The sequence below is a fragment of the Anticarsia gemmatalis genome, chromosome 5 (genome assembly GCF_050436995.1).
Source record: "Anticarsia gemmatalis isolate Benzon Research Colony breed Stoneville strain chromosome 5, ilAntGemm2 primary, whole genome shotgun sequence".
Taxonomy (NCBI): Eukaryota; Metazoa; Arthropoda; class Insecta; order Lepidoptera; family Erebidae; genus Anticarsia; species Anticarsia gemmatalis.
In genome coordinates, this window is record NC_134749.1 from 12,049,383 (window position 1) to 12,076,142 (window position 26,760).

The window sequence follows — 26,760 nt, forward strand, 5'->3', positions numbered from 1 at the left end:
CATTGCCAGATTCGCCCACCGGTCGGTAAACGTTCGGTTAAGCATCTATTGGCGCGGCCATTCAATAGATCGGTAACCGCATATTTGAGCTGAGCGTCTCCGTGCTTCAAAGGGCACTTTAAAAATCCGTTGCGTTTAAGTCATATTAAAGGTCTATCGGCTTGAATAACTTTGTCACTAGATTGACCACAAACCATACGATAAAATAAAAAAAATCTAGTCTTTCCCTGTTACATTCGTAGTAAATTTCAAAGCATTACCCAGCTGTCGCGTTCAAGCGAAACAAACCAAAGAGTTTACACGAAAGCAATTCAAAAAACGAGCGTTTTATAAACCGTGGAACACCGCACCCTTTTGAAAAAAACGAACGCTAAATTGCGGAAGGTATTTTTTTTAAAGATGGCGGCTAAATGCTCTTGTACACGTTCAGTTAGGTACTTTTATAAAAGGTATCGTGTGCCGTCTGAGTACCCGGATATAAAATAACATTTTTCAAAGCGGATATTACGGAATTATACAGCATTGTTTAAGTTTCCGACTTGTTTAACTTGACGTTCTAGGTTCAGCTTTTTATGTTAATGCGCGGAAAATATTTTATGTACGCCATTTGTATTTTTCTTTATGCGTTGTAAACAAGTGCTAAACAAAATACGATACCTACTTGTCTATAGTACCTATTTGCTTTAAATTATTCAGAATTACAAGTATAGTGTGACGTTGCCGAAATCGACTATTTCCCTCGTTTAAATGCATCATCAATCAATAAACCATCTGTCTATCTATTTCTTAAATTAGGTCATCGACATTCAGCCACATTCGTCTATGAATAACTGCTTTCCACACTTTGATGTCTAAATTAAATTCAAAAGTCGTAAAAACGATCTTAGCTATAAAAAGCTCGATTACTTTTTAATTTAGACATCCGTGTTATTTCCTGTGCATCTAATACTATTATTAAAAAACAAGATTTAGTACATTACAGTTATTTTTAAAGACTACAACACTAATTGTAGCTTTTATTCCGAATGTAACTTATAAATACGAAATAAATCGCCTCTCTGTCTCCTCTTTATGCCTAAACCACTGAACCGATTCGGATAATATTTTAAATAAATATATTTTAAAACCCTAACGAGAGCATAGGATAGTTTTTATTCCGTGAATCCCACGAGAACGAAAGCTATGTGCGTAAACAGCCATTTAACTTTGCATCAGCACAAGGTAGACTGGCAGATAATGCCCCTGGCATTAAGTCCTTTATACATCGTTGTATACTAAGTTTAAATAAAAGTAGTCCACGCAAGCGGAGTTGCGGGGAAGAGCTAGTAAGTCATTAACAAATATCTCGATGACTCAAAACGAAATTAAAAAAGAACATAATACATTTATAAACTGTGCCTTTTAAGCATTGTGGATCATCGCAAATTGGGGTTAAGGTTGAATTTAATTAAAGGTTGACAGCGTATTAACATTGACTGTATTTGTACATGACATGTATTTTCACTTACACTTTACCGACGCCATTAAATAAAACTTTATTTATTTAACTTTATGTACAGTAGTACATAGGCGGACTTAATGCACCAAGGTATTTCTACCAGTCAACCATTGGGTTAAATAAACTACTAAATGAAGTGATTTCAAATATGGAGGTGACATAGCAACTACAAGTTAATAGTACTAATAGAGAACTGTTTACTTTTCGTATTATGAGGTAATGATTTGGATGTTTAGTATACTTGTTGCTATATTGTGAAAAAAAAGAAAATGGCGGCTTCCTACTTTAAAATGTACCTCATATTTTATGGAAATTTTCAATTTTCTTTTGCGTTAAACTGGAATTGTATTTGCTTATTTTACGTGATAAAACATAGACTTATGTATTTACCATTTATGTATGTAAATACGTATGTATATTAACTCAAACACGTCCAGTCAAATATATTTACCCATATTCATTTACTTTGCAAACAAATGCGTGTTTAAATGAATTAAAACCGACCTCCGTGCTCCATGGAACGACAAGATTAATTGAACGAAAAGATAAAAGCTCTTCATTGTTCATTCAATTAATGAATGAACTAATGGTAATGGCGGCACGAATTAAGGACTTATGAAATGCAAATCTTTTCCTTTTATTCAAATATATACAAGTGAATAGACATTTGAATACTTTTTCGAGTGGAATAATTAAATTCGGAGTCGTGTCTTGTGGCTTTTATAAATAACTGTTTTGTTATTTATAGATACATTATGTTTATTGATCGTATAAAAGTTTTTGGGTGATACGAAATACGGAGAGACATGTGTTTCGACGAAAACAAAATAAAGACTTCTACCATATGACTTCTTTAATAGTTATATTACAGTTCGGAATTGTTTTCAAAATCGAACAAAAAGTATGACTAGTCGACAATTTGTACGTATTTAGACGGCAATCATAATTCTAGGTAAGCGTCGTTAAATCTAAACGTCTCGTTAAAAAAGAGGCCATAAAAATGTGAATTTTCATTTTATTGTCAACTTTTTTATGTTTTGAGTTTAGCGTTTTTATCATCATAAAAGCTGGCTGAATAAGTGATATGATCTTTTAAACTGAGAACTCGAGGCACGATTTTGAACTGTCATTGTGATTTTGAATAACGAAGAGTCAAAAAAAGTATGTTTAAATTAAAAACATGATGTCATATTCCGTTCAGAAATTGGGGTTCCCAGAGATGTACAACAAAGAGAGATAAATTCTATGATAAATGTATAATTTCTAGACGTTAGGCATAGTGGGACGTGGGTCTAGTCTGTTGACGCCTGCAAACCTGTTTTAATTGAGGAAACTCGTTTGTAGAAAGTGTGGCTTTCGCACTTATTATTCATGGATGTTTTTATGTACAGGGACAATTTAGATTGATCTCAATTAAAAATCGTGACAAATTAAAATTAAGATCGTCACTTTATAATAATTGGTTTTCAATATGCGTTACTAATGATCGGAAAATTAATTACTTAATTATTTAATCCAAAGTATTACTTTAGCTTCGTAAATATAAAGTCATCTCTCGGAAATCTGATGTGAGTTTTCCCGGAACTGCCTGTTAATACCTATAATACGAGATTTTAGTTTCAAATAAGATTTTAAATATCAAACAAATTACGTCAACGGAATAAACATGTCACTTATACTCTACTTGTTGAAGCATTAAAATAATCCATCATCATACAACGGAGTTTTGTAACATAATTAAAAAATATACACCTGCTATTGTTTTCCTTGAATCTCCAAGTAGGCACTGATCTCGTAAAGCACAACAGAATTTCTTGTTTTCCCTCTCAGCGGTTGCATTCGGGAGGAACATGGACAATATAGCGACATCTTCATTATTCTCCCTCGCCCTCCGTATCCTCTCCTGTCCCACTGTCTTTGTGGTTAAATGTAGGCGTGATTTTAAATCTTCACTTAAAATGTCCGCTGACATTTTTGGCTGTTTAACTTTGCAACTTGTATTTAAAAAAGTAAAAAGCGCGCCAAGTTTGACGTTTGGCGTTTCGTCGAGGAACGCGCGTGTGTAGGCTTCGCGGCTCGCGGTGCGGTACTGAGCCACTGTACGGTGTTGCGGACTGGAGGGAGCGAGCTCTCAAAGGCACCGTGTAGGCTGCCGATTGACTTAATTGATCCGTAGCGATAAGAAATGTTTCGGATTCTCAACGGAGATATATCTCGTTAGTGCGAGGAAGTTCATGACTGTTATTAATTGTTCCAATGGCCCGTATAGATGGCTACGATAATTTCGCTGCCTTTGCGAGCGTAATACTTTATCTTTATAAACAATTCTATTAGCTATATATAATTTTCTTCTACAAATTAAGGTTTATAATTAATACCAAAGAGCCTTGTTACACATCGTTCAAAATATTTCAAATTGTTAGTAAACTGTCACAACTATGCATAAAAACAAAGCGCTAAGTTTTAAAACAAAGAGTCTTTATGAATGGTGTATATAAGTAACTGATAACTAAATGCACGTGTACCAGTTTAACTAATGTCACGTTTTATTAACTGCTCAGTGACATACCTCTGTTAAAAAATAATAATGATTAAAAGTGACATTTACATATGTGTGCCAGCACGCGGTCAAGACAATGATATGATGGATGACGTCACTGCTTTGACAGGTGTCATGGCTTCGAATGATAAGGAAAATGGAAACTGTACCCTCGAATAAAGGATCCTGTATCTTTTCGATTAATGTTTGGATGTGTGGCAGTGCAAATATTTCTTTAAGAAAATTAATCAGGCTTTGTTTCTATGGAATAAAAGATGTTACGGGATACCACGATAGAAGCTTACCTAGTGTGGGGAACACGGTATGTTACCTACTAATTGATCACCTTAGCAATACGCAAAATTATCTCAATAATTGTAAAAGTTGTTCTGTGTAATTTAATAAAAACTTTTTCTTTTAATTTTAAATTAGGTTGCTATAAATGTTCCTACCAAAAAATAAAAGCCTAAAGGCTCGACTTTTCTGAAACTAATTTGTCTAGTTTAAATAGTTTCCTTTGCTAACCTCAAATTGTTTAACAAACAGGACCTCCGGCCTCCGGGGTTATACATCTAGTTTTAACTTAAAACAATTTGACAATGTACCACTTAAAACGACAGGGCACTTCAAAACTTTTGTGTAAGGGACAACAAAGAACCTTTTGTTTAGTAACCCGTTCCAGTTCCCAAAACACCCACATGATGAATAGTAATTTAGTATCTAGTTATTTAGTAAGATAGTAAGTTTTATGTTCAAGATGGTCTTGTGATACAACAATAATGATTTTATTGCAACCAAGACCTGGCATTGCTGCCTACGATCAATTGCTACTTATTTAACGATTAATGAAGGCTAAAACCGTGGGTGGGTTACAATGGCCTCATGTATACAAGAAAACATTGAATGTTCGAAAATTGTATTTTATAGACAAATTAACAACAAATAACTGGCCACTGAGATTAAATTTTCAAATTGATTAAAAAAGCAATGAAGAAATAAAAAGGAATTCCCATTTCTATTTTCAAAAATAAAAGATGGCGAATTTAATTGTATTTGGACTGGCCTCTCCTAAATAAGGTTACCAATAAAGAAATTAATTCGGCAAGCTCGCTAATTAACGTAACGTAAGATGAAAACATCGTTACGTTTCATCATAAAAATAATGAAATCAACTTGATTAATATTTATTTGACGCCGTAAATCATTTAAAATGGACAATTTAATCTGTGTACGAACATTTATGATGAATAATAAATTTTGTACAATGACAACCGGATGATATCGTTTACTATGTTAAGTTTGTTGTTATGAAAATGAAGGAAAATATTTTTGATGGAAATCTTATTTTACACTGCTGTATTTTAAATAATCTATAGATTTTTTAAATAAATAATTGTTGTAGGTTACATAATAAAATACGAAAGATAATTTGCAGCCATATAAAAAAGTTGACGCCTTTCCAAAATTATAATCCTCTCTACGTCTGTCAATAGAAAGAGGCAAAGATACATAATTGAGTTTTCCTTCACGATTGACACTATTATCATCTCAATAAAAACTATTGATAACCTCTATAGTACAATTTTATGAAAATACATAGTGATGAGTCATAATATAGTATATGAACGAGTGGTATCATAAAAGGACAAGAACGAACAAGGCTGGCTAGTTTCTGTCGTAAGGTTACAGTTTACTGGTGCTATTTTTAAGCATGCTTTTTAGCAGTTTTGAATAGCATCCTGCTATAAATAAATGTTAGACAGTTATTTGTTTTGAAGAATTTAAATTATGTAAATAGTTGTTCGAAAAAACTTGTGTTTGCTGTTTATAGAGAATTTAAGGTTTTGTTTTTTACATACGCATATTGATACCAAAGTGGGTGTTTATTTAAAATTTCGGAGCACGGAAATAATGTTTTTTCGAAATAATATATTTTTAGGGTGTGTAGTAAATATAGAGATGTGTCTTAGTTGGCAATAACTTATATTAAGACAGTACTGAAATTTTGACCGGTGATGAGTGATCACTTGTAAAATTAATTAGCGTCAAACTGACTTCACCAAGTTAATAGCCACTTTAAGTCTCAAGACAACTCGAGAGTTAATCCCCATGTACAAACATACAAATCACATACACGTATCCACATTAGCATTATACAAATATTATGTATTCGCCCACATACGTGAGTCAGTTTACTTAGTGTCACCTCGAGATACAGATGAACATGTTATAATTTGGGGCGTGGTCTTAACTAGGTATTAGAAAAACAGCTTTTTTCTAGTACCGTGGGTTGAAATATTGAAATTAAACAGTTATTAGTGAGGTTAATGGTCCTTGACTTATTGTGCAATACTTGGACACCCACTGTGGCTGCAGCAAAAGTAAATATGATTAAAAGTCTATGTAAACTTGTTAAACATGTATGAAGAGTTTTATATATTGATGATTTCTTTATTGATGTTCGATTTGTGGTTCTTAATATATGTTAAAACAATAACAGGTATTCACAAAGCTACTCTATAGTAGATGATCAGAATAAAAGGTTGAGGACGACAGGTAAGGTTCGAATTTTGTCATGCCACTTCTTAGTGTATAGCCGATTAACGGTCCACAAAAAGGTTGCACTTTTCAAAAAATACGGACACACATGAATACTGGCTTAACATCGACGAATAACTCAAGCCTTATTGCATAACATCTCATTAAAAATGTCAAATCAAGCCACAATAATGTAAAAAAATGTGTGACCAATCAGTAAACAGCATGACAATCCAATCAGTCCTTTGATTGGCTCAAGCCGCGTGCGTTATAACCAACAATAAGGATTAATTTATGCTTAAAAATAATAACGTCCCGTTATAACGGTATAACGTTTTAGATAGCCATTGTAACGGAGTGATATCCTCGTGGCTTACTCTCGACAGGATCGGATTTGAATCGATCGAGAAAGATTCGAGTTTATGTCAAATCGTACCGTTAAATTACAAACTATGAATTTGAATGCTGGTTTAAAGAGTAAATAATGTAAATCAAACAATTCCTTTAGATACACTTTAATTCAGTGTTAAATTATGCGCTTATTTGAAATTTTAAACTACGATTTGACATTATTTTGGGTACAACTCGATGGATTTCAAATTCGATCGCGTCAGTAGTAAGCCACCGGATGACTTTTTGAATTCGATTTAATTCTAAATTGCCGTAATTTATTTGGGAAAAATGGCCGTTGATTTCTTTCGGTATGCCACTTATGGACATTAGCGATAATAAGTTTAAATTACTAGTGTTCGTTCCATATTCAATTTTAAATAACGAATATGTAATAACTGGCATGTATGAATTTTAGAAGAAACAAAAAAGAATCTAATATCTTTGATTTTTTTGACTTTATTCCAGCTTACAGCTATTGAACTTGCGCCGAAATGTCAAGAAATCTAAGATGAAATGTAATTTCCATATTAGTAGTAAAGTATGTATAGATCGTTTAAAGCTTCGTACTATGTGTGTATGTTTAAATATTAAGCCTTAAAGGTCAAAAACAGTGAGATTCTTGTTTAAGCACTTAAGGAGGTTATGTCATCAATATTTGTACACCAACTGGTCAAGTTCAACAAAGTATGAATCATCTGTACTGAAATCGATACCAAATATGGTGACTGTATCTTACGCTTTATATCTAGACTGTAGTAACTATATGAAAAAGTAAGCTAAACTTATCCATACATATCCTTCCTACTGTGTATGTAAGTGTGTTAGTGTATCCCTATTTTATGTGAAAACGGCTGAACCGATTATGATAAAATTTCGCAGAGAGGTAGATTAGGGACAAGTAGCTTAATATTACGCTCTAGTCAAGGACGTGAGTGACTATTTTCGAAGAAACCGCAGGTTGTTTTTTTAATACGTTTTTTGTACACATATTTGAGAAATCCGGTGGCATAGAGCCACTTAAATCAACAGTAATGTACAACGATTACTCATGACTTCGTCCATCTTAACCATAAACAATCGTGTCTTTGGTACGTCATCGTTACATTGGGCGCCGCGTGGGAGTCATTGAACATTTCTAGCAAAAAATCATCATCATTATCATGTCCCGTTATATGAAAGTAGTTATTAATTTTCTTTCAATTACATTAATCATTGCATTTCGGAGGAAGAACTAATATTTTTTTATCGCATTGTTTTTAAAACGAGAACAGTAGACCGAATGGTTGTTTACCTTTGCCTTCGTTCCGTGTCTTTTTTCATATTTGACGTTTGAGTTCAAAATGGCTGCCTTTTTACTTTATAAGTTCTGCTTTCTTCTCAATTGAACGTACTTTTTCTAAGCACATACATACAAACATAAAATCACGTCTTTCTTACCATAGTTTAGGCAAGAAGTATATAATTATTGCAAATATATTACAATCTACATTCTTAGTTAAATACTTCATCAATATTATTTGAGATCAAAACTCGCGTCTTACGAAGCCATTTATTATGAACGTTGAAACAGTTTCCCTGCAATACGAAGGGCTACAAATGGCGTACAATTAATCACAGAATGAAGCTATCTTCTCTACCCAATTACAGAAACCCATACACTAGTACGGCATCGTTATGTACAACTATATTTTTTCCCTGACTTCCTTTGCTTGGAAAGGTTTGCAGAAAAGCACAATTGTTATAAAACATAGGATGTTTCTATCTTTATGATAGTGCATTAAAATAATTAATTTCGAAGTTTTTGTGTGAAAGAGTAACAAACATATTTAAAATGTATCCTAAAGCGAAGCTCCGATTGCGTGTAAAATGAGTTTGTCTTCAACTAGACTTATCATAATCGGTCCAGTATTCAGTAGTGTTTTCGTGAGACAGACAAACAGGCGTGACAGACAGACAGACTGTCGCATTTATAATATTAGTTCTTATAGATGCCACATAAATGAGGACGTGATGTATACTAGTAATTGGTCATAAGTTTTCTTTTCATAGTGTATTGTTTTCGCTGATTGAACGCGGTAAATGTGTAGTTAACTTGTTGTATTTATGTGAAATCTTTGTAAAGGACTTGTATCTATTCTTGTTAAGTGTATATTGTAATATACACTTAAAAAATACATGGTAATGAATGTAAGAACTTGACAAAACATTTGTACTTTAAAATGTCTAATACTTAATCTGTGTACAAGTTTGTTGTGTGTATAGTAAGTGTGTGAGCTTTATTTATTTCGATCGTCTTCTTTGAAAAATACCGAAATGTTTTGCAATCTTATCTTCATATTTAGGTCCGACAAGGCTAGACTAAAAAATAAATCTTAAAAGCCAGATGTTCTTCTCGGCCTTACAGTGTCGCCATATCGAAAAATTGAAAATTTCATTTCCACATAAGTACATGGAAGCGTCGCCGCGACGGTAAGGTTACGACAATGACAGTGGCCGCGTTTTTTCTTGTTCTTCACCTTACAATGCCTTATTAAGTGAGGGTAATGGCGAACCTTTTATGGTAGCAATGAGATCTACAGACACAAAAGTGATAAGATTAGATAATTTATTTATTGTTTCACACCTACGCTTTGTATTGCGAATTTTGATTGATTGCTAATTGTTTTTTTTATTGTAAGTTGCTAAGGTTAAGTTTGTGTATTGGAAACTACTTTGCATTTCGAATTGTTAACTCTTATTTTTTAGCGTTGTGTGAGTATGTCAATAAAGAAAAAAAGGGATAGAAAAAAAAATTAAGAACAATACCTGCAAAATTATTGTTTTTTTAATACTACCTCACTAATGTTGTTCCGAAAACAAATACGAAAATAAAAAAAAATATAAATGTCAATATTTACTATCAAATATTTTGTACAAATAAATAGATTAATATCTGTGCAAGTTTCTGTTACATAGAAACTACCCGTATGTATAAAGTGTCGGCTGGCATGTGACTAATGTGCCATTAGCTAAGGATAGGTTACACCTTATTGAGCTCTCAATTGATCGATACTGCCAGTAAATTATGTTATTATACTGGTTTACGATACCGTGCCTTATGAGAACCACACTATTATTGTAGGAAATGACACGCCATGGCCTACCTAACTAGGTACGTTTTTTAGCGCCATTGATTCGATTCTGTAAGACGATTTTTCTTGTAGGTTATAAAAAATTGGCACATATTTTGAATTTTGTAAATTTAATATTTATTATGTGCTATTTGTAAGTTCTTTCTAAATGTCCTTATTTTTTTGTTTCCATAATGCCCTTATTTTTATCTTTTGTTTAAAATGGTCTCCTCCCGTAATAAGGGAGGGGTTAGTTCCTGAGTTCGGGCCAAGTGCGAGTTGTGAACTTCGCATGCTCTTTCATCATTACTTGAAATCGTCAAAAAAAAATGAAATTGTATTGTTTTTTAAATTCAAATTTATTCTAGGACAAAATAAAATTTGATTATGCGTTTTGATCTATAATTTGAAGCGTAAAGTCTATTGTATCGTAGCCTATGACCTACTGTCATAAACTTATCTAAATTTCTCCTAAGATAGGTTAGTGTACTATGACGTCATTTCACTCAAGCACCTATACTTTCGTATTGATTTATTGAATGCATTATGAATCAAATTTTTGGGTTACGAGTTTGCCCTGATTTTGTTATCTCGAGTAATTTAGAATCGATCGAATTCACTACTTCAATAAGTTTTATTTTTGGTACAATTATGTTTATTGAGTTCAATGGGTAATTTTAATGTAGAACAATGTTGTGGTTTATTTTCAGATTCCTACATTTTTATTTTCATCGGTCACGAAAGTTTAAGACTTTAGACGTTATGTTTTATTGATTGAAATAGTCGAAAATATAATAATTTATATTGTGGCGTATAGATCGAATTATTGTTTAGTCTTTTGATGGCTAAATTATTTTCACGGAAACTGATCGAAACACACTCAAGAAAATCGTTAATTACATTGCAAAAGTCCCTTGAAAATATTTCAAAAGACACCATCATTTTCAAAAGCAATTTCAAAACAATTTTTCTGAATATTATTTTCTTTGTAGTAACACTATATTAACCTTTCTCAACGTATTTTTTGTTCTGGTAACCCTATAGTTTCCTAAATATAAGGCTATGTACTCACCAGCACGGAACACCTCGCCACAGCCATCACAGCGGCTGGCGAACTGAGCATCGTAGCAGTTGCCGCAGTAGATCTTGTCGAGCTTGGAGCCGAACTGCTTGTCTACCAGAGACACGCGGCACTTGGCGCACAGGAAGCACGCCTCGTGCCAGTGCTTGTCCTTGTATGACAGGTCCTGAGATACAAATATGGGATTTTAGTGAGTGTGAGTGAGATAGAACGAGGGTAGGAAATTGAGAGGCATTTATTTATTTAAATTCTTTAGAGCGCGATATTAAGAATTGAAAAGTGGTGCATTGAGGAACAATTCTCGTTTTATTATTTTAGTATAATGTGCCTTAATAATGATTAGATTTCCTTAATGCCAGTTCCACGACTTACGGATAAGCTTTAGGTAACCCATCTGATCAGCAAATGTATGAGACGGTCAGCTAGAAGTAGCGAAACCGTGAATTAATCTAGAAAATTGTAGTCATTCTATGTTGATGGTGTAATTTTGATACCTTATTTCCCTATTCTTTAAGTCGACTTGATCAGACTCACTTATAATGTCTATTATTTTAGGGTTGATATCATTTTTATTTAGCGCAAAATGTATGCCTTTGGTAAGAGTCAGAAAGTTCTCCATAGGTCGAAGCTCTCCTCAATAAATCAACCGGAGACTATTACGAATTATTCCGATTTATTACCGCTTTAACAAATGGCCCGCGAAATCATTTCTATTGACCGCATCATTTAGAAATTACAGTCACGTGCTTCAAATAATTAGGCTCTATTTAAACGATGACATCGACCAAAATAGTGCTGATATAATATTCAAATATACTATAAATAGATATGACTAAAACCTACTTAAATATAATAGGTGTGATATAAAAAATAAATCTTCAAAAATTATTCTGTTCGGATGTAAGGCGGGGACCATTAATCAGTTAGTTACATCAGATCGTCTTCAATTACACGGAAAAACCGGATTTTAGAACAAAAAATACGTATTTCTTGTAACAGATGTTCAGTTGACAGTGTGGGCGGTAATTATGACCTTCAACTTGGTACTATACCAAGAACAATCAATTGTTAACTTGTTCTTACTTATATGGAAGACATTATCATTAACGCTAGTCGTCGTTCCTACTAGATTTGCGTCTAAATCGTCTACAAACATAATGCCTTCAGTTATTTGTGTGCACAAAGGTATTCGAGATCATGATTCATACATAAAACCATTTGATGTAAACACTCGAATGCAAATCCTATTTGTTACATTTGTATGAGGTTCAGTGACCACGTAATGATCGCGTATAACCCGAATCCTCGCTACATATTCCTACTATTTCCATATTTCGGCTCTCCCCGACCGTTCGTACCAAATTAAAAATTCAAATACATTCTCTCACGTTGCATTTGACGTGTTTAGTTCAAGTTTCAAAATAAATCTCCCCTCATTCTGGATTCTATTCCTGACCGCGGTGCGAGGACCGACAGAACGTACACTCTGAATGTCGTAATGTCAATAAAATATGAATGTTTATTTTGGCTGATTACGAAACTCTTAGAGCTTCTTGTATCGCGTAAATCTTTAAAAGAATCGTCTGACAGATCCACCCAAGATTTTCAAGGTTGGCTCTAAACGAAAACATCAAAATACTGTATCCGACCCAGAAATAGTGTAGTGTGCGCCAGCACGCGATGTGTCGGTGTGAGCGAGCGGTGATTTGTTCAAGTCCCGTCTGCGCAAACACTCGGGAATGATGCTAACAATATCGGCTGTTGCTCCACGTACGTAAACATTGCACTAATGCGTTCATCGCTGCCTTCATACTTCACACGAACCACCGGGAGCTTCGCCGCAACACTATTTATCAAAGCACACTTGACAGTGTCGAAACTGTCATTTGCATTCATTACTATGATGATTAACGAGCAATTGTCCATTTACATCGATTCAGTTCTATTAAGGTATAATGCAATTGTCTTTTTCTAATGATAATGACGCAACATACTAATGATCATAATTTTGCGAGCAATCTTTATGATAATTTTAATACGGCGTTATGATAGTTAATTTGTCATAAGTGCATTATGATGAGCAATAGTCGTAGTGCATAAGTGTTTACAGCTGTGCAGTGTGGTGTGTGTGCGCAGACAGGAGGAGTCATTGGTTGGTTGAGATAAATGTATAATGTTTGGCGTAACGTTAACGTTATGTTGGCTTGGCAGCGGCCGGCCTGGGGCCGTGTGCAGAGGTGCGCCCGAAGAATCTGGGCCGGCTGGAGTGACATTACTAAATTTGATCGGCGAAACAAAGCTGACGAATGCTTTGGATTCGAATCCTACTGACATTATGCACGGTTATAGACCAGGATTCTGTGTCAATGGTATTTTCAATGAAAAATTGCCTTCGGATTGAATTTCTAGTTGGCAATGCGGTTGAAATTGATTTAGTGGCGATACACTAGTTAAGATGTCGTTTGGGAATGTTTACAATTGATTCTTAATCAAGCTGTCGCGAGCATTCTGCCAATTTGCGTTCGTTGTACGATTTATCTGAAAGATTATCTGTTACTCGGCTATTATTTACTGACTCAAAATAGCTATTATCTCACAGTTTTATGGTAGCGTTTGCTACTATTTTAGACTTTTGAGTTGTAATCGAAGATACCTCGTATTAAGTTGATTACGACTATCCTATTACCGTGATTCTTTCAATCATTTCCATTCGGATGATAACAAATGACGATTCATCAAATCCAACAAAGGTCATGAGTCAAGAACTTGCCAATCAAAACTGATCTTTAAGCATCTCACCTTAGAGTCGATGCCGATGATCTTGTTGCACTCTTCGCAGCCGTTAGCGAAGACGCTCTCGTAGCACTTGATGCAGTAGGGGTGCTCGTCGCGCAGCACATAGCGCTGGCCGGTGAGCGACTCGTCGCACTGCCAGCAGCAGAAGTGGCCGCTGTGCCAGTCCTTGTTCATCGCCTTCGTGTATTCGCCACTGAAAATAAGCTGCGGACAAACGAATGTACTGTTAGAATAGTTAAGGATTTCTCTGACATTTACATGATGTAGAATAAAGTATTGCAGCTGTCCTGGTTTGAAGTGATAGGTTTTGGAAGGTTTTCCATGCAAAATGTTCAGTTTAAAATAGTTTTTGAATGTATTTATTGTGGCTTAGATTTTATGACATTTCAGATGACCTAAATATTTGTTTAAGAGCTCATCTTTGAATTGCTTTGATTCATAAATACTGTTTTTCATCGGTCTGCTTATGTTCTATGTACGAAAATATTTTGACAGATTTTTCTGCTAAGTACTCTAAGGCTATCTCAGTTCATCATATAGATGCTATCCTGTATCTGTTAGAAAATGTTACACCTGAAAAGTTGTCATCCAAAACATTCGATAGGTACCTTAAATTAGGTTGGGTATGTGAGGGTGGCCACGCGCCTAACAGAGTGCATATAAACAAAGTACGCGTTCATATCACTGGGGGGCTCTACGGTCTACGGTCTGGGGTGTACACTGGATCACACACTGGCGTCGCACAACACGGCTCGAGGGAGATTGGCCACCACTACACATACCCATCGTCGTTGGTAGTCGTCGTGTTGGTCTGTTCCACTTCAGTCACGGTCACCTCGCCATCCTTCGACTCCCTGCGCTTGGAGGTCTTCTTGACCTTCCTAGTTTTACGCTCAGTAGTGGTGTACTGGACTTGTACGTCAACGTCGGCCATGGCACTAGTCGGGGTTGTCAGTTAAGCGAGGATACGATCACCGGACGCGGTCGCGACCCGAATTCGAATGGCGAGCAACGGTGGCCGAATCGCAGGAATTATTCCAGAATGTTGAGCGCTCGGGACGGTGGGGGGAGTTTGGGATTTAAATTTGGAAGAGTGACGGAGAGGGCAGGTGCGCGGGCGCCGTTTCCGAACTACTCGAGAACCGTGGTTTCACATCCGCGCCTATCCTTCCCTTGTAAGCGATATGCGCGCCAATTATCTACCAAACTCCCTTACATTTGTACCTACAATATACCTAAAAGAGCACATCACAAAAACATAACACATGTACCGTTTTGCACACTAAATTGTAAACCAATAAAATTTTAAACATACTTATGGTCTAGTCCTACACTCAATAAAATTATTAGCATAGCTTTTGAATGCCGCTCATCAATTTGACAGTTCGACATGTGCTGTCCAAGAAAGTGTACGTAATACAAATAAATCATTACAACGAAATAAAGAAAGATTGCTATAATAAGATTTGGATGTGCGCAAATCTGCAGATGTTTTTGATTATGAAAGACATTATTTTTTTGGGATTGCTTGTATGATGTCATGATCTAATATTGCTTTCTACGCACTTCTTTTCTCTTTTTTAAACACGTTTTACAATCAAAATAACATTTATTTAGGCCGAATATTGGTAGTTACGATTGACACAGAATTTTTGCATTTGTAACCGAAAAATAGTGTAATGAAAATCTACACTACATGTCCTGCATATCCAAAATGTTTGTCGGGAAAAGCTTTGCTCGCTTACAAATTACTAACACTAGACACTAGATGTTACCAAACCAAAGTTTAAACCCTTATTCATAAACATACCACATGTCTCATATTTTTTCCTTTTCATTTTGCTGAGGAGTGAAAGAATCAAAACACTCTATAAACGTCTTAAAACTTGACACGTACTTATCAACCAAGTAAAAACTGCAAAGTGCAAACAAAAAGACTTTAACTTCAAGAAAAAATCTTCCTTTCTAACGCTATGCTTTCAATATAGACCTTTCATTCATATTCCATCAATGAAATAGTCATTGATAGTTAGGCTGTATTATTGGCACCATATTGGCACCATGCCGTCTCACAAATAACGCCAGATGTTGACAGTCAGGGGTCAATTGCACAATATCCTCAAGTAGATGTAATGTAAGGGAAATGTGTCGAGTGAATGAAAGAGTTGTGGTACTTTGTCAGTGTAGTTTTGGTTGGCTTGTATAAGCCTTATGCCAATGGGTTTACTGATTAAGATATGCCTGTTGGAATTTTAAGGGGTTGATTCCGAAGAATGCGCAATACTTCCTCGTAGTTTATCTCTATATTTATGCATTTAATTCGGTAAAGCTACTCGATAGTTTAAGATATAAGATAAAATGGCCGTCGTTTTCATGATTTTTTAACCGATTGATAAGCGACAATTTATTAATCACTATTTATTAGTCAAAAACTTTTAATTAGAATCAAATCATACAACATACCAAACCAAAATATCCAACCATACAAATAAAATTTACAAAGAACCTGCTGAAAAGAGGTTATACATCAGCCTTACATAAAAAGCTCCATTGAAATCAAATCATGTGAGGCAGACAATATGGATCCGGTTCAATCCGGTATTCATTGATAAACTAATTGTTATCAATTGATATAGACACTTGTATTCGATTAAGGTAGATGTCCGATGCAAATTAGTTCAATATTATATCATTTAATATGTTAAATAACTGAATAATGTATGCTAAACCAATGCAAGCAAGGAGGCCATTTACTAAGGAAGTTTTTAATCAACAGTTTTCGAAATATAATTCAGATTTTTGGCGATTATGAAAATGATGAGATCCATGCACGCCTAATACGGATCATGAATGGATCTCATAATTTTTTATATTATCCTATTAACATTCATGTCAAAATTATGAGAATTTGCAGGTTAGTTAAAGTTTCATTGACGACAATACATAATAGAAAACTCTAAAATGAGTCCCTTAACCAACAAGACATCGTCTAACGAAACTGAAACGAAATCTGACGAGAATCTTTACTAACTTATAGAGATATGAACTTTCATGATCCTTTGGGCAAAACTTTTATCTCCAGAATTTAAAATGCTTACGTACCGTAACTTTGTAACTTTTCTAAGAAGAGCTTTGATCGATATCAATGGAAAAGTTTCGCGGACAAACTACGAAACACGTTCGTCATAGACACGATTGATGTCTGAAATCACGTATTTACAAAGGGCAATAGCCCAGGTGTAAAATATCGGAAACATAAGCATCCGTAATAAAAATAGTTCAATGAATGTACGGCCGAGACCTCGAGCCGAAGGTCCGAGCCACCGACCGACTAACATTGAAACTTGTACATAAAACTTTCAAGAAAAACTAGTGATTCATTATTCTAAAAGTCTTTGCGGAAAATACGCAATTCCATACATTTTTCACAGTTCTGCGCAGTTTTCTTTATGTTCGCGGAAAATTTAAGAATTGATGAGTCGCATTTGTTTTTCAGTGATGCGCGTAATTGACAAAATATTTTTGATTTAGCTGTCGTTATAATTTTGTTCTTATTTTACTTTTATTCATACATATTACATATTAAAAGTAAGTTATTATAGCACTGATAAATTTACTGTAAAAGCCCACTATCAGAGAGATATTAAAAGCAAAGATGTCACTCATGCAATAAATCAAAGTTCAACAAACGTGCATAACTACTATAGTTCATGTCAAGAACTAGCAAGAACATGGAGGAGAGAAGATGGTTATCAGTTCTACAACCTTTAAAAGTGTTCTTTATGGTTTAGAGATACACTGATATGTAGAAAGTAATGATTTTTTGGAAAAACAATACGGTAACTTTAGCATTGGTCTTTATGATAGTTTTGGTAGATACGGCACTAAGGTTTTGATACTCTCTCTCCTGTTTTGATAGTCGATCTACTACAGTTTATAACGCCTTTTCATTTCACAAATAGCTTTAATTATTTTATGAAAGAACACTTCAAATATTTCCAAGATGTATCTACTGATTCAAGCGTAATTTTATTGTTTCTAAGAACACAATTCTGAACAATTTGCCGACAATATTTTTATTTATTGCAACTCTAAATTAAAATGGCCGATCCATCATTTTTTCCGCCAAAACGTTCGCTTTTAGTTTAGCACTGAAGTATTGTAAATAAATATTCGTTTGAACGGATATTATTTGTTTTTCTTACTAATAGTATTGTAACTTTGGTCGTAAATTAATTTGCTGAAGGTTTTTTGAAGTTGACTTTTAGAGTTTCTTGCTAATTTTGTTTGACAAGTCTAGATAGTTGCTAGGTTGTAAAAAGTTAGAATTTATGCATACGAAGTGCATTGGGGCTTAATACGAATGACATGGTTTTTAGTTTGGCGTTCAGGTTGTCATACAGTGGATTTAAAAGACAAACATGTAAAGAGACTCATGGCACATGGCGTGACGACCTGAGAATGTCTTTTAACTGACTGCAGAAAGCCAGAAATAGGAAAAAATGTATCTTTGAGTGACTCGAATTTATATGAAAGACTTGTGATTCCATACTTGTAATTTATTTATAGGTATAGTGTATGTATTTTATCTTTTGTGGCGGACTATAGCACACTGACACGTCGACCATTGTTGGTCATTTGTATCATCTCTCAAGAGACTCCGCGTTTTAGTAGAACTATTGGTGTATTCCTCTTTGAGCACTGATTTTCCTCAGTTCCCGATTGGTTTTGAGAAAGGCATAGCTTTGTTCATAAAAAAATGTGCTGAACGGTCTAACTTCTAACGAATTTTAAGAAGGACTACAAAATTCGTACCGATTCATCTACCCACTTTTTTAAGCTTCCAGCAATGACAATCCAAAAATGACATCAATACAGTCTTGGCTGTAACGCCAACTGATTAAAAAGTATAAGAGTCGGTCACACTGCTTATAGATAAATATAGGACACCTTATTCTATGGATAAAGTAACAGCAAATGTATGAAGACAACTGACAAAATTCCTCCTAATAACTAACGAATACCTACAGAATACAGAAGTGAGAAAGTCTCAAGTCTGCCATTCAATACAAGTTTCCTGATTTATTTTCGTAGATGTATTGTAAAGTATCGAGTGCAAAGATCAGTGCACAGTCGTGGCCCGCTGACCTATTTACGACATCTGTTGACATCGCGACTGTTTTGTTCTACTGACTTAAATACAACGGGTTTTTTTAGAATGGTAACACAGGTACGAGACGACTATTTTCCGTTTGGTAACGATATAAGGGCCTTTTTTACAGTAATAAATAAAACAATTTATTAATTTCGGTCAAATGCAGACACTTATGATAGTCAATGATACAGAGAGTGAATTTACCGCCAGTTTTGAAGGTACGACCAATGATAAGAGCTGGCAATAAACTGGCTACAAGTATCAGATTGCCTATCTGCTAGATAAATTGAGAACAAATGCATAAAAACAACTGTTGAACTTCCTCCTGATAAGATATATGATAGATATTCAGAGATGATGAAATTATTGTCGTATTTTACTTTTTTGCTTAACCTGCCATGTTTGCAAAGCAAGTCTTTATCTCGTGGCATGTTGCATAGAGCTATGATTATTTAATTAATTATTAACTCTCCTCTGTTTGATAGGGGTGTCCTCTCATGCATAGAGTAGGTACTTAATTAAAATGAAGGTACCGCTGATTTCAGAGGATATCTTCATAGGCTTCATATTATCCAAATATAGTAGACTAGCTGACCCGCGCAACTTCACTTGCGTCACATAAGAGGGAATGGGTGAAATTTTCCCCCATTTTTGTAACATTTTTTACTGGTACTCTGCTCCTATTAGTCGTAGCGTGATGTTATATAGCCTATAGCCTTCCTCGATAAATGGACTATCTAACACTGAAATAATTTTTCAAATCGGACCAGTAGTTCCTGAGATTAGCGCGTTCAAACAAACAAACAAACAAACTCTTCAGCTTTATAATATTAGTATAGATATTTGGAATATAAATATAGTAGATATTTGGATAATATGAAGCCTATTAAGATATCCTCTGATAGAAAATAAAGAAGGTAGGTAATACGGCTTCTCACTATCAAGTCGCCATTAATTATTGTTAAAAATAAAGTAGCGGCATTTACTTCTGGCTATTCTTCAGAAGTTATAATAAATATCAATCGGATAGCTGATATGAAACATAAAATCTTTCAACAAAATGAAAGAGCAACACAAATCAAATCACATCAAGCAGTAAATTATTAATTAGCTCAAGTCACAATGGTGTTACCAATTAATAAATCTAATCTAACTGCGAAATATGAGAGTTGCCAGCGCCACTTGGCTTAAAGTGCTTCAATGATCATTTAATTTATATTATGAATGGGCGGTACTGTTATATTTTTATTGTCAGCTTGCTATTTTGTTGTTCTTTCATACCGTTGATTAAAAATAATAACAATGTTATGAATGATTTAATTTTGTGGAAAACTTGAATAGAAGATCTCTCGTTATTATATTTCTGTCTGCGTATAAAATTCTTAGAAAGACAATACACATTTTTATATCTAAGAAACTAACAGGAAAATTTGTGTCAATAAATTTTCAATCTCGGAAAGCAATTTTCTTTGCAACCTCGTTCGAAAAACAAGAGGCAGTCTAAACGGATTCTCGAAATTGAATATAAAATAAAATAGTAATTGTATAAAAACATAGAAAACTATGCAAAATAGTGACGTGTGGCGCGAAAATGCGATTGTGTTCTGATGTAACGATTACGAGAGACGATATAAATAGGTCACATGCTTTAACGCGTGAGAATCTCGTGAAAGAAAATGCGTACGAAATACGAACATTTTTCACAAGAAATTACAACAGCCATTTTAAACATACGTAACGTATATTAAAAAATGAATCAGATGCACTTGAAAACCCGTAAACATTCTTGGCAGTAAGAAAGTCATATTTTAAATTAATATTTTTATTACGCTGCTTAAAATATTACGCTTATTTAATTGAGCTAGTAACCCAAAACCGAAAATGTCCGATCTAAACTTTGAATTGGAATGTAAGAATCTATTATTATGGCTGAAATTCTACGAATTCAGTTTAAAAATCTATAGAACTACTGGAGTATTTGGCTGGCAACGCTTGCCGGCTATATTTAGCATCACCTATGTAAGTCAGTCCAGCCGAAATAGAAAGGAGATAGGTAATTTTGTTCCATAATACCTACGTAGAATATATTTCTCACAATGAAAAATGGTATGATATTTTGTTGGCTCCGTTTACAAGTTTGTCGTAATGTCAAAACGGACGACGTCATAATTTACGTTCAGTACAAAATTATGTTGATGACAATTAGGGACGTCTTAAAATAATGGCACCTGCCTACGCTGAAGGGATAATACGTTTATAAATATCCAACATGTTTACCCGTTAACGTATTTTCATACATTTTTCTCTATGACGTACAATAACCGCGACAAACAAAATTATAAATGCCTAATTTGACGGGTGACTGAAGACACTGTAAAGATCAAATGACATTAAAATTCTGACAAATAAAAAGTCATATCAAACGAGACGTCAAATTTGAATCTAGAACGAAAAAAAAAAAACAATAGACGACAAAGGAGTTGCGTGGACATAAATTTTACTTTTTTATCAAAGACAAGAACGAGATGGCGGGTGCACGTTTCCTGTCGTTAAAGTCGTAAAGAATATTTGTGCATGAGTTTATTTACGGGGAGCTTTTGCGGTTAAATGTGTGGACGGTGTTAACATTAGAGATTTGACCGCAGTGACGGTAAACTACTCCTGTGGTGTTGTTCGTTGTAATATAAACTTGTAAAAGTAAGTGTCGGTTACTAACCCGGTTTTGTGTAAAGGGTATAGTATCATATGTCTATTTGTTACTAATGTATACTAATTAAATAAAAGCACATTAAATTACTAATTTGTTAGTTTCTATATAATTTGAAGATATTTTGATGTTCATTACTTAAATATACTACTTCAATATTTTCATAAAGTTCGATTTCGACAACCATATACTTGTCATGAAAATTAACTGTACCTTCTCAATAAATTTAGATCTCAGATTCTCAGAGATCATGTATTATTTTTCATTAACATTCTTTCATACTCAAAATAAAATAACTTAATCAAATAACGCACATTGAAAATACCAAAAAAAGTCTAAAAAAATCTCACATTTTCGAATGAATAGAGGTTCATTAGCGTTAAAACTATAGTTATACAATCATACTCTATGGTATAGGCTGAATGGGAACGCCTACGTCAATTGCAGGGTTTACGAATGTCAGTATTTGGCGCTCATTATTTTTCTTGTCTGACAGCAATGGCGGCCTTTTATTTAATCCTTTGGTGATTGAGTTTTTGGGCTTTATTTGACTATGTTTTTTGATCTTCTGTTATTGTGACGATTTTAACGCCTAGTATTTGTAGTAATTTATGCAAAATCTTACATATGTATGTTTATTTATCTCGTTAAGTCATTTTATTGTTTGTTTTTCAACCTACGGATACCATAAATTGGTATGTTAATGGATGCCTTTTGTAATTGTTATATTTACTTGTGTAGCAACTACAGTATTCTGAGATTTTAAATTTTTCCTGCCGGCTTAGTATCTTATTTAACTAAGTAAGACAAAATAAATCAAACTTAATTATTATGGTCTACGCGACAAACAAATGACTATTTCAATACTTTAATGTTTGTTAATATCGATGTGACGTGTGTTTTTCTTTATAAATGCACGTTGTCTTGTCAAATTCATCTGTCATTTAAAAAACAAATATAGAAATGTCTTGCAAACTAAATTACCTTTGATTTAAGTCAAATCTGTAAAAAATCGAACATCTCTGAGTAGTATTTTTATTGCTAAAGCCCAGTGGTAATTTCACTGACCATCACTGTCAATATTGAACCAATATAAAAACATTTTACAATCAAGAATTTGGGTAAATATTGTGTAATTCTTATAAAAACAGCTGTTTCGAATTGTATTAAAATACTTGAAATACCGTCAAAATAAATGTCAGATAATCCACTTCAACAACCATGTTTATAACCCATTTCATTGAACTAATATAATCCCAAGGGTATTTGAAAAATCTGACTGATAAATTAACTTCCGAAGTTATGCGTGTATTAGAAATAATTATCATATCTTGTACTGAAGAAAACATCGTGATCAAACTTTGCTATCAAAGAATTTCTTCAATACAGTTCTTAAAGAGATGAAACCTCAACATACAATTTTGGCTAGCATGATGGACTCAGGGCTTCTTCTTATTTCGGGAAGAGACTCTTATCCAGCAAGTCACCAACGGATGAACTTAATTCTTTTTTCATTCCGAGAGACCCGTGCCTAGCTGTATGATTTACATACACATACATATAATATGACGTCTGTTGTACTCGAAGATGTAGGCAAAGATACATGAAATACACTCAAATTTCGTATTTAATACTGGGCAAGGTTAAGTAAAATTTAACTAATCCTATGGATCAAAAACAATTTTGATAAGACTATAAAGTTTGTACAATCTTGCCGCTAGATGGCATTAACGCAAAGGTCGCGAGTGAACTTTATGAACACGATTAATGAGACACATGTGGGTCGAGGTTCATGTATTTTGGGACCATTGTGCAACGATTATGATTTACCGATTGTAATTAAAATGGGATTATAGAGATTTGGAATATAATACTTTGATTTATTTAAAAGGTTAAGCAGAAGATGATTCCTTGTTTATGTTTCTTAAGTTAGAGCTGCTGTACGCTTAACTTAACTTCTGCCTCACAATGTCAAATTTTAAATTGTGTCTATACAATGCAATATTGGAATGGTTACGTTTTATTTTGATCTCTTCTAATCGGGAAAACGGCCTGACCCTTGAGGATAAAAAAAAGGGAAGGTGGTGACTATCTCAGTGACTAAGTACTCTTAAAAGTGCTCTAGATTACTTAAAATACCAGTTTTAAACACCACTATCCATTTGCTATCTCTTTCTAAGCACTAACAATTTCTCTAACCTCTCACTCGCACATAACCCAGCTTTGTTTATTTTCTATGGCAAACAATTTTAGATATCACGTAATGAAGGGAAATAGGTCATTATAAAACTTGTAGGCGATGATGTATTTGTCGTAAGGCCGTCTATAAAACATTGTACCTACGCTAATTGGAACCGCACCTATATGTTAAGTACTTACTACATTACAACTATGTAGATAGGTGTATTGTAAATCATGTCCGTATTTTAATTAATGGGCGGTGCATTTTGTTTGTTTCTTTTGTAAAAAGTGCCATCTATTGAGAAGATTTGTATATTTTTGAAGTCGAAATATGATCTAAATAAAGTTGTTTTTGGGTATCCGAATCAATAAAGTTGACAAATTATAGAATTGAGTACCTACCTATAGTTGTGTAAATATGCCGTTGTTTAAGTATACCGATGTTTTTTGTAAGTGTATATTTTGGCTTGTTATTCGCTGCAAGCCGCATTCAGTGTAATTATTTGCTCGATTAAGAGCGTTATTTAAAGAAAACCAAATGTCCGTCAAACCTAGGAATAATCAAGAAGCGAGCCAATTAACATTCTAATAATAAAACCAGCTTCATACTGTCTCAGATATTCAGCCAATCAATGAACAAGAATTTTATCATTCGGTGTCTCATTGTCGTTCTATAAATAAGCCATACGGATTAGAGCCTATCACAGGTTCCCGCAAGGAGGTCACAACAGTCCTGTTATTGCTGAGGGAAACAAAGAAAACAAAACAAAACCGGGGCATCATAATTTAATATTCAGTCATGCTTACAGAAGCCTTCAGTACAGTGCACTCGCTACGCTACGCTCCGAGCTAGTCCCCGGAGTTACCCCAGAAATCGTCTACGTCGTCCTCCTCTTCGATTACCTCTTTGGTCTCTTTCGTATCTTCCTCGAAGGAGTTGAGTTTGGGAACGTCTTTCAAGCGCGGCTTTAGCGAGGCGTCATCGGACGCCGTGCTGTCCACCGAAGCCTCTACGCTCCAGTGGTCGGGCCTGCCCTCCCTCGAGTTTTCCCTCGACCGACTTCTGGAATAAGAACGCGCTGATAGATTAGGAGTGCTTCCGAATTCTCCGACCTTGTCGTCTTTGCTCATACGCTCGAACTCGGCTTCCTCGAGTGACGTAAACATCTTAAGTTCCTCCTCGCGCGACGCCCGCGATTCTTTGGAAGAATTGGACGACGACGAGTGACGCTTTTTGAAACTTCTGCGCCGGCCACTCGGGTCGCTTCGTTGTAACGGTCGGAACTTAATGCCGTCAAGCGATCTTAAACAAAGTCATAACATATATGAGTAGGTATAGTACAGGTGAAGCGGATGGTGCCGTGATTTAGCTTTCTACTCGTGCATATGTTCATGTTCCGATGCAATGCTGATCACTCATGGTCTCATGGAGTCGTGATGATGGGATGCAGCTACCTCACTACGGAGCGGTAAGCGTGAATGTCTACGTGAGAGATGCTCTTGCCGATATCAATGAATATTAACCTGAGGAAGTCCTCGCTGTAAACGCCTCGTTTGTCGTCATCGAATGATTGGAAATGTATTTCGGGCAGTGTTTGCGGGGTGCGGGAGGGACTCTTTGGTCGGTAATGCCAAGTCAATTTCTCTTTAGCCCCGTTTTTCTCGCCGTCGTCGTGGTCAGGCTCAACAGAATTTGAAGTTAGAGTATTGGAATCTGAAATATTTTCACGAGACGTAGGTGATCTGTTTCTGTGGCCGACATTGAACGACTCGGAAGTGTTCGTTAGTATGGTTTTCGTTTTCGTCGGTATGTACCTGTCGCTCCTGTAGTCACCGTTGGCGCGGTTTTCGGTCTCCTCGACGGACTCCTGGCCGAAGCTGGAGATTTTCGTGGAGAATAGAATGGCGGTCGAGCTGTTTTCGCTGCCGTAGTATTTGACGGCGGCCGAATTTAGTTTTCCATTTTTATCTTCGGTCAAATATAGGTATCCCTGACCGCATTCCTTGCTCCAGTCGGCGGCGGAGGACGAGTTGGAGTGCTTGTTGAGCTGCGCCGTGTAGTACTCGACGAGGTCCTGGAAGTCCGGCTGCGAGGGGGGCACCATGCCGCTCAGGATGTGTTTGACGCACTCCATCGCCTCGTGCGCGCCCGCGTACGTGATCACCACAGATAACAGGAGGCCCATTTCAACGTTCTCGAACAAACACGGCTGTATCAAAAGGAATGGAAAAAGGGGTACTTTTGAAAAGGGTCTCGGGGGAGCGGGACTGCAGCGCTATTACGCCGAGACAAGATTTGAACAACTGAAATTAAAGTGTAATAGTTGCCAAACCGTTGTGTCCCGATTTAGAATTCATTTGGCTATGTAGCCAGACATTAGCTTTATGTGTCGTTCGATCATTCGACCGAAGGTCATGGTAGGGTTTACGAGTCGATAAAAATGTTTTATCCAATGATTGATAGCTCAGGTGCCATTGGAGTTGCGGTGAATTATTGCATTTACAGCTCACTTTATAGCGGCATTTTAATGGTTGCATCTTGTTTGGCGATATTTATAGTTGCATTTAAATGTAATGCTGTTTTGTTGTGCATTTACGTGATAATTTGTGGAGTTAAGTGCATTGCGTGTTGTGTATGAGCTAGTTGTCATAATACGTAAGCATAAACGTCATTGTATTTGCAATAATTCCTGTTGGTTTCGTTCGTATGTGTTGTTTTTGGGTCATGGACGGTACTCTGGCGCTGTTGCATCTTGTACTGA

The 26,760-nt window shown here is 35.2% G+C and overlaps 1 protein-coding gene across 5 annotated transcripts in view; it reads right to left on the bottom strand.

Annotated features, from left to right (window-relative positions):
* Positions 1-26,760, bottom strand: part of Lmpt (four and a half LIM domains protein limpet) — a 227,131-nt gene that overhangs the window by 12,647 nt on the left and 187,724 nt on the right. For 2 of the 5 annotated variants that reach the window (XM_076114819.1, XM_076114818.1), the window contains 2 exons: positions 13,959-14,159; positions 11,151-11,325 (listed from right to left, as the gene is read on the bottom strand). In XM_076114819.1, coding sequence (XP_075970934.1) covers positions 11,151-11,325; positions 13,959-14,159 — 376 coding nt within the window. Of the gene's footprint in view, positions 1-3,250; positions 3,578-11,150; positions 11,326-13,958; positions 14,160-14,737; positions 14,988-24,901; positions 25,302-25,522; positions 26,290-26,760 lie in introns of those variants that run through there. The other 3 variants (XM_076114817.1, XM_076114820.1, XM_076114821.1) reach the window with 3 other exon arrangements.